At 47.6% G+C, this 10,000-nt stretch overlaps 1 protein-coding gene across 1 annotated transcript in view; it reads right to left on the reverse strand.

The window, feature by feature from the left end:
* The window catches only part of pkdcca (protein kinase domain containing, cytoplasmic a), a 34,112-nt gene that overhangs the window by 12,066 nt on the left and 12,046 nt on the right, over positions 1-10,000 (reverse strand). Inside the window, exons 3-5 of the mRNA XM_062519920.1 lie at positions 2,237-2,517; positions 1,999-2,078; positions 238-345 (exon numbers count right to left, since the gene is read on the reverse strand). Of these exons, the coding sequence (XP_062375904.1) occupies positions 238-345; positions 1,999-2,078; positions 2,237-2,517 (469 nt within the window). The remainder of the gene's footprint in view (positions 1-237; positions 346-1,998; positions 2,079-2,236; positions 2,518-10,000) is intronic.

Here is a 10,000-nt window from a genome sequence, read left to right on the forward strand (position 1 = left end):
ATTGTAGCATAGGAAGCTATGTGCCATTTCCAAGCATTTTGAGCTTTGATGAATATTGAGGGGCTCTCTCCCTCAAAGTATATTATCAGCCTTGTACCCACCTCTCCGGCCAAAGGTTGTGTCTGTGAAATTGTTCATTTAACTGTGTGTGAGATGCTCACTTTCATCAGTGTCATTTGTGCTGTTGTTGATGTTTGCAAGACAAATGTTAATTGAAAGGTCATTGAAAACGCTCACCAGATGTGTGTGTCTGAGAGGCATTCTGTAGGTAAAGTCCATTTTTGTAGAGATGCAGCACCTTCTCAAGATGCACCTGAGTCTCATCGATGCCCCAGGCAAGCTCCCCTGCAACAAAAATAACACACACACACACTTGTAATTAAAGTCAGGGTGGACACACACACACACACACACACACACACACACACACACACACACACACACACACACACACACACACACACAAATATTTCAGACCCAAGTACAGTAAGAGCAAAAAACACACACACACAAACGACTAATGAAGCGTTTAGTAAATAAACTAACTGTGTAAGGGCAGAGCTCATTCTGCATTGCATTTGGACTGACTAACAGGACAACCCTGTAAAGCAGATTATGTGCCCAGTATCTCACTGGATAAATTGGTTGATTACATTTCAACTGAGAGTCCAAATGGAACAAAGTCTAGCACAGAGCACACCGCAGTCTCCAAGACGGCCAGACCAGACCAGACCACCCTCAAGCTTGAAGACGCCAGATTTTAAAAGTAAGGAGGCGATGGCCAAACCAAATCTGTGGCACACATTCCCATAGACGCAACATAGACACGCCTGGATGGCAGACAGTGTCTAAGGCAATCACAGCAGCGCTAGCCAATCGACAATCAGCCCACACAGAGAGAAGAGGGGTTCTGATAGGATGTGCTGTGAAGCCCCTCCTTGGTCTCAGCCAACCAGGCGTCCCGCAGCGTCACGGTCACGGCCTATTGTGTTTCAGAGGAGCAGATCTCAACCAGCAAGTGACACCATCACCATCACCCGCATGAGACAGAGAGAGAGAGAGGAAGAGAAGAGAGAGACAGATCTCAACTACTCAGCAACATGCTGACAGCATCACACCTTCACATCGCCCCTATGATAGAGAGGGTGAAGGGGAACAGGAGAGGGAGACAGAGGGAGGGCCCTTTTACCTTTTATTCTTCCACTTCAGTAATACCTATATATCGATCATACTTCTTGAATTTCCCCTTGGGGATCAATAACGTATTTATCTATCGATCTATCTATCTATCTATCTATCTATCTATCTATCTATCTGTCTATCTATCTATCTATCTGTCTATCTATCTATCTACTTCAAGTACTTTTACAAGGTTCTGATAAACCTTTTACAACCTTTTACACAGTTATAGCATGGAGGGGGGTGTCAAAACATAGCGGGCTAATCTCAGACCAGGGAGGAGACTGAGACTGAACACTAAATCAGCCTTAAAAAGAGGCGGCCGGCTTACAGCGGCTTTAGAGGCTCATGTATTAGCACAGCGCTGCATCTGTATTACTGTAAGGAGCCGGCTCCAGCTCTAGCCCAGACGTGTGGGCCAGCCTGCCCTGCCGCCGCCTCAGGGAGAGTCTTCTCTTCTAGCAGCTAGTTTACATTTCCACCACGAGGCGGCCATCTTGGCGGCGTCCGCCGCATGTCATAATCCCAAAAAAAACCCAGTCCGCTGAATCCACCGATGCCGTGAAACAGTGCTCTCAAACCGCACGCACGCGGTAGTCTTTGGAGTCACTGGCGTTTTCATTCAACACGCAATAGATTGCTCCTCTGGGACTTTACAGAATGGAGTTCATTATAACCGCCGTCACAATAAGTGAAGGATCTGGTGTGGCTGTGTGTGTGTGTGTGTGTGTGTGTGTGTGTGTGTGTGTGTGTGTGTGTGTGTGTGTGTGTGTGTGTGTGTGTGTGTGTGTGTGTGTGTGTTTGTGCACATGTGCTCACCAGTTGAGTTGACAATCTTATCCAGCAGGGGCCTCAGAGCAGGAGGGGCACTGTGGGGAAGCAGGTAGGTGAAGAAGAACCTGGAACACACACACACACACACACACACACACACACACACACTGCATTTGTAAGTTTATCTTTGGCAAAGAACTGCATAATTTGTTATGTGTATATTATTGTATGATATGTGTAGATGCCATGTGTACACTGTGATCTCTCTCTCTCTCTCTCTCACCTGTAGGCGTTGTAGAGGTTCCTCTTCTCGTTAATGCCCTGGCAGCGCCCCCTGATGCACGGGAGGGTGAAGTTCCGCGCGGGGAACTCCATGAGGCAGTCGGCGGGCGCGGCGTGCGGACTGCCGCAGGGCGACTCCTCCACGCTGGCGTCGTCCAGGTCCGTCACCTTGAGCTCGCCGCCCACCAGCACGAACTGGCGCGGCCGGAAGTCCAGCAGCGTGACGGGGCCCAGCGGCGAGTGGGCCAGGAAGTGCAGCAGACGCACCAGGCTCAGGCAGATCTGCAGGACACAGCAGGGGTCAAAGGTCAGGGCTGAGCCTATTTAGTTCACCACAAGAGCAGGGCTGTGTGCAGAAGTCAAGCGTGCACGCTGGATAGTACCTTCTTTCCAGTCGCGTCTTAGTTAGCTTGCTCCTCAGTATGCGTCCCTACCTACATTTGGACAGCACTAACTAGTTGGAATCACCTGACTCAGGGAGGGGGGTGTGTTGACGATTTGCATGACGTGTGGAGCTTGACCTGCGCTGCGCAATGGATTATGGGATATCTGAGGGCAAAAAAGATGCATCGATGCACGCTTGGAAATCATGCCAAACGAAGTACCCAACTAGTGAGAGCGCTTGACTTTCGGACAGTCTATTCTGACGTAACTTCCGGAAAATGCACACTGCCCAGCGTGCGTATATGTTTCAGACACAGCCCAGTTGTAGACATCGACAGTGCGGCAGTGGACACAGGTGCGCCAGGTGACCTCAGGAACTGACATCGACAGCGCGGCAGTGGACACAGGAGAAAAACAATCGAGTTTTGGCACAAACAATGTGAGGAAACTACTTGACCGCAGGTACTGAAATAGGAGTGTAGCTCACACAGGGCTTGTCCAGGTATATGCTTGTTGTCATGGATATGGAGTGGTCAACTAGGCTTGAGTCCGTAGAGCAGTCTTTCCACTAGCAGCGGTTACAGTTTGATTACTTTATTATAACTGAGTAGATAAATGTTTTGACTTTTCTGTTACTGAATCTTGTTGTGGGATTCTAGAAGGCCTCAACCATCCCCAAACCTCAAAGCCAGTGGCGCCTTCGATGTTTCCTAAACTCATAAACAACTGAGGAGAATGAAATGTGCTGCAATTAGAGAAGCAATAAAACGAATCACATGCATGTTTTAGTGATCAGGTAAGCAGGTATAATCAATTCAGGGCTCTGGTGTGCGTGCGTGCGTGCGTGCGTGCGTGCGTGCATGCGTGAGTGCCTGAGTGACTGAGTGTGTGTGCAAGATAAGCTGCACATCCGCTGTTGTTTGACTCTGTATTTGTACGCATATCATGGCAACAGCTCAACACGCTAAACTATGGTTTGAGAAATGAATATTCCTCTCCAATACATGATCTCCCCGACCGCTATAAAAGGCCGTGTGGACAGTTATGGAGTGGGGAGCCGGCTGCCAGCTAAACAAACTGGGGTGTTTTGGTTACAGAGACACTACTGGAGAAACCGCACACCGTACAGTCTCATACACAATCAATTACGCAGACATGGGCACGGGGATCGACAAGCGCGCTCTCACAAACAAACACCACAGCCCATTACTCAGAGAGCGTCGTCCCATCTACAGTCGTCTGTGCCAGATGGAGCTCCTCTCTCTGTGTGACTCAGGCAGAGATGTGCACTGTGGGTGTGTGTGTGTGAGAGTGCGTGTGTGTGTGTGTGTGTGTGTGTGTGTGTGTGTGTGTGTTGTGTGTGTGTGAGTGAGAGTGTGTGTGTGTGTGTGTGTGTGTGTGTGTGTGTGTGTGTGTGTGTGTTGTGTGTGTGTGTGGGTTAGAGAGTGAAAGAGACAGAGAAAATCAACAAGAATGTTTTACACACACTAAAGAGTGTATGCATGAGCCACAGAGAGTATGGGGGCGATCATTACTCTAAATGATCACAAATACAACTACATATTTGTAGCAAAGAGAGCCGTAAAATAAGATGAAACAGAGTGATAGATAACTCTCCAAAGGACTGTGTGTCCAGAGTAGAGAGAAAGAAAGGGGCTTGGTTCACAGAGAGAAAAGAGAAAGAGAGGAAGAAAAGACATGAAAGGAGAAGAAAAGCAGAGAGAGAGAGAGAGAGAGAAAGAGAGAGAGAGAGAGAGAGAGAGAGAGAGAGAGAGAGAGAGAGAGAGAGAGAGAGGCTCCACAGCGGGAGAATGCCCCAGAGAGTGTGCCAGAGGGATTAGCCACTGTGGTGTCGAGGGGCAGGTTCGGGGGGGGTGGGGGCAGTTTTCCGGGTGGCTGCTTCGCCTTGATGAGAACCAAGAGGTCAGCAGATGATGGGGAGGGGGGGCATCTGGCTCTCGGGGGCCTAACCAAACAGCCCAAGAGCTGCCCCCCCCCCCCCCCCCCCCCCACCCCCCTCCAACAGAAATATTTAAAACATCTAAATAAGAGGCAAATCCTCTCCATTCACCTCTCTAGAGACTCCCAAATCCACTCTCCTATTTCTCCTGTTCACCCCCAAATCCACTCTCCTTTTTCCCCTGTTCACCCCCAAATCCACTCTCCTATTTCTCCTGGTCACCCCCAAATCCACTCTCCTATTTCAACTGTTCACTCCCAAATCCACTCTCCTATTTCTCCTGGTCACCCCCAAATCCACTCTCCTTTTTCCCCTGTTCACCCCCAAATCCACTCTCCTGTTTCTCCTGTTCACCCCCAAATCTACTCTCCTGTTTCTCCTGTTCACCCCCAAATCCACTCTCCTATTTCCCCTGTTCACCCCCAAATCCACTCTCCTATTTCTCCTGTTCACATCCAAATCCACTCTCCTATTTCTCTTTGTAACCCCCAAATCCACACCCTTGGCGTCCACAGACACCGGCCAGAGATCATCCAGCCATCATCTGGCCTCTCCACAGGCTTCAGTCCTCTACCATCCTGGCCCTGCTCATCATGTCAGCGTTAAATCACATGGAGGGGTGGATGAAGGGAGAGGGGGAGAGCAGAGAAACACACGGGTTTGGTGAAGGGGAGGAGAGGAAAGGAGGGAGGAGAGAAGAGGAGAGGAGAGGAGAGGGGATGAACAGGAAGAGAGGAGGAGGAGGGAAAAAAGACAGAACGAAAGCTGTTTTTAATGGACTGAACATCTCGTCTCATGGAGGGAGAGAGACTCTAGGAGGGGGAACTCTGGGAACTTGGTTCCTCATGGTATATTTGGACATGGTGCCGGGGTGGGTGTGACAGGGGCAGAGTTCCTGACTGTGACCCTAACCGGCTCCCATCTGGAGTCGGTGCCTCTGCTAACAGACTCGCAGGGATATTGGGCACACATGCTTTTAAGATGAGGGCATATTTACAGGCTTTTTACATTAGTATGTGTGTGTGTGTGTGTGAGTGTGTGTGTGTGGTGTGTGTGTGTGTGTGTGTGTGTGTGTGTGTGTGTGTGTGTGTGTGTGTGTGTGTGTGTGTGTGTGTGTGTGTGTGTGTGTGTGTGTGTGTGTGTGTGTGTGTGAGTGTGTGTGAATGAAGAGAGAGAGAGAGAGAGAGAGAGAGAGAGAGAGAGAGAGAAGAGTGCATTCATGTGTGTTCAGGAAAATGTCACTACATTTATGAGTATGCAATGCATGTGTGTGAGTGGAAATGCATGTGAATGTGTGTGTGTGTGTGTGTGTGTGTGTGTGTGTGTGTGTCTGAGTGTGTTTTGAAGGGTAAGAGTAAGAACTGTGGCAGACCCATGGGTGGGGCCCTCTTATTCTGGTGCGTGCGTGTGCAAACACACACACATACACACACACACACACACACACACACACACACACACACACACACACACACACATATATGCACATTGACATCCACTTCCACACATGCATGCACACACACAAAAATACACATAAACATATCACACACCTACACACACATATGTGCACACATGCACACGCATACATAGACATACATCCTCACACACACCCACACACACTCACACACTGCAAGAGCCATGAAAGCGTTCGTCAGTGTGCAGAGGAAATGGCTTCAGACCTAAATGAAGCGTTTGAAAGTCAGCGGGTTCGCTGCTCTCCCCAGAGCCCACTAATGCCTCATACGCATTGCAAATGCTGGAAACGCTCCCTCTCTCTCTCTCTCTCTCTCTCTCTCTCTCTCTCTCTCTCTCTCTCTCTCTCTCTCTCTCTCTCTCTCTCTCTCTCTCTCTCTCCATCCCTCTCTCTCTCTCTCTCTCTATCCCTCTCTCTCTCTTTCTCTCTCTCTCTCTCTCTCCCTCGCTCCCCCGGTCCTCTCACACTCACTCACGGCACACAGACCTGCAGTGGCCAGGCCAGAGGGAGACGCCAGATGTGCATGACCTGATCCCCTTACCACCATTACCACCGCCTGTACACTTTTACTTACACACGCACACACCCACACATACATACACGCGCACACGCACACACACACACACACACACACACACACACACACACACACACACACACACACACACACATACACACACACACACACATACACAAACACACACACACACACACACACAAACACACACACACACACACGCGTGCACACACACACACATACATACACGCGTGCACGTACGCACACACACGCACACACACGCACACACACACACACACACACACAGAGGGAGAGACGTAGACACTTATACAATCATATAAAGACATTCATACAGAAATAAAATGCATTCATAAAAACATGCACACACACACACACACACACACACACACACACACACAGACAGAGAAAGAGAGAGAGAGAGAAAGTGAAAACTAAATTGTTTTCCAGGTTGACAGATTGAGGAGAGCAGGAGAGAGATGTGGTGGAGTCTGAGCTGTGCTGAGCTCCTGGAGGAGAGACGTGGCTGCCTAGAGGTGTGAAATTCCACAGCAGAAACGGCCAAAATATTGCTGTTATTTTTACCCTCAGTAAACTCTCCGAGTCTGCCAGATTTCATAGCACATTTGTATTACACCCTCTCTTGCTTTCTCTCTCTCTCTCTCCTCGATATCTCTCTTTCTTATTCTTTTACTTTTTGCTTTCTCTCTTCCTCTCTCCCTTGTGTGTGTGTGTCTCTCTCTCTCTTTCTCATTCTTTTCAAGATATTCATGGAGTTGAGAAGTCTGTCGCTATCACCGGTAGCTCAGGAAATCGGTCTGGATATGTTCATATTTTAAGCAGGAAGCAGACATTTTGCATGGCAGAATTCATGTGTCTCTCTTTAACCAGAGCAGAAGAAAGCACATCTGAATGGGTAATGGAAATGCAATGGGAATGCTCTTCCATACCAGAATGAAAGAGAGAGTGAGAAAGAGAGAAAGAGAGAGAGAGAGAAAGAGGACAGGTATGAAAGAAAAGATTGATTCAAAGAGAGAAGGAAAAAAGAGAGTTCAGAGGTTTATTTAAAAGGAGAAAAAGGGGAGAGAGGCAGACAGACAGACGGGAAATGGTGGCGAAGTGAAGACAACTACTGGTCTTTTAGTGACAGTCTGCGAATAAAAAATGGAGAAATGGAAAGGAAAAAAAGAAAGACAAAAAAGAAAGACAGGGAAAAGATGGAAAGAGAGAACAATGAGTCTGAGAGAGAATGGAAGTTGGTCTGATAGAAAGAAAGCAGAGATCCCTTGTGCCCGCCAATGATGAATGAGTGTGTTGAGTTGCTTACTCTTGTGATGACATGCAGATGAGAGCAGCGTGTATCCAGCTAGGGCGACAAAATATGCATGCCTGTGTGTGTGTGTGTGTGTGTGTGTGTGTGTGTGTGTGTGTGTGTGTGCGTGCGTGTGTGTGCATGTGGTGTATTGTATATGTGTGTGTGTGTGTGTGTGTGTGTGTGTGTGTGTGTGTGTGAGAGAGAGTGTTTCAGTGGCTGGCTCTGGAATGTTAAGCCAGCCACAAGAACAAGTTTTCATAGCCTGAGAAGACAGAAATGATTCAATTTAGCAACTGGCTGGAAAACAAATCTGCTTTGCCAGGAACCGAATCAACACAATGGAGCATTACTGCAAATACACAAGTGCAGCTCTGATGGAAGAGCTGTTTAACTACAAAATAAATACTAAACTTCAGAATGTATATTTCATCCATTTGGATACAAAAAATAATATGCAACATTTGATATTGCATGAATAAACAAACTTAAGTTAAGCTAGTTTTATTTAAATTAAATAAAATTAAAAAAAACACCATAACCTACTGTCATTCTAATTTCTCATAGACATTCATATCCTTTAACACTAAGACAAAGTGAAAGAAATAGTGTTTCTAAAAATTCCCAGTCCCCATTAAGGGTCTAAGAATTCCCAGTCCTTTCTAAAAATTCTCAGTCCCCACTAAGGGTCTAAGAATTCCCAGTCCTTTCTAAGAATTCCCAGTCCCCACGAAGGGTCTAAGAATTCCCAGTCCTTTCTAAGAATTCCCAGTCCCCACGAAGGGCCTAAGAATTCCCAGTCCTTTCTAAGAATTCCCAGTCCCCACGAAGGGTCAGTACGCAGATGGGTCATCTTCTGAAACGCACAGCAGTCAAGTGAGGCCACCGTGGCCCTCCCAGGCCCCAGGGCCATCCCTGTCCTTATCACACGTGGTCATTACAGTGCCGTTATCTGATCTCAAAAGGCCTCTGACATTTGGAGGGGACGAGATTCAATTAGTGAGTAGAGAGTCCAGACATTGTCTCCATAGCCCCGTCTGTCTACTGTCTGTTTTTAAAAAAATATTCCTACAATCCACCATCAGACGTGCATCTCTCTTGTCTGTCTCCAATGAGAGACATCTGAAAGTGTGTGTGTGTGTGTGTGTGTGTGTGTGTGTGTGTGTGTGTGTGTGTGTGTGTGTGTGTGTGTGTGTGTGTGTGTGTGTGTGTGTGTGTGTGTGTGTGTGTGTGTGTGTGTATGTGTGTGTGTGTGTGTGTGTGTGCTTCTGACATGAGAGTGTTTGTGGGTCAGGCTTGATTCTGCTTCTGTTATCAGTTCTGTTCTGTTCCAAGTGTGTGTGTAAATCTGGGTGCCGTATTTGTCTCTGCCCTCTCTCTGTATACATTGTGTGTGTGTGTGTGTGTGAGACTGTGTGTGTGTGTGTGTGTGTGTGTTCCTCTGGACAGCCACGGTTAGCCTGGTTTCTGGGTTAGCATACCAATCTGCTGTTCTTTCCGCTGTGAAACTCCACGCTACCCTCACCACAGGAAGCAATAGGAAATAATTACAGAGTGTTGCCGTGACGATAGCAATCGGGGCTGACCCGGCACAGTGTGACCCAACCGGGGACAGGAAACGATTCACGTAACCATGCCAACCCAAGTGGCATGGCCCGGGCACGGAGGTCTTTAATTGGCTGGTGGCACGGATGGCAACGCGCTCGGAAGTGGCCGGGGAAACTCTGAAAGGAGGAAGGTAGCTCTGCGCACTGCTGATTTTATACTGTTTTCAGAGGAAAACCCCCAAGAGGAAAAGACTTCAAAAGCACATTACAGGCGGCCAACTTCATTCATTTTTAGAATCCCAATTACAGGATAGCTTTTAGCGTATTTTGCATTGCAAATTCACAGCAGACTTCAGTCACACTTTATTTGGGTAGTCAATCCACAAACTATGTACAGGTACTCAGATTATAATAAACTATCGGTTGACACTCTGTCAACTACAATTTATGGTTATGGTTAAGATTTGAGGTTGGTGTTGGTTAAGGTGATGCTTAGTAAGTGTTCAACAACATTAGTTCTGTTTTTTTATCTGTTTTGGACACTCTGTGGGCA

This window comes from Sardina pilchardus, chromosome 18, assembly GCF_963854185.1.
Source record: "Sardina pilchardus chromosome 18, fSarPil1.1, whole genome shotgun sequence".
NCBI lineage: Eukaryota > Metazoa > Chordata > Actinopteri > Clupeiformes > Clupeidae > Sardina > Sardina pilchardus.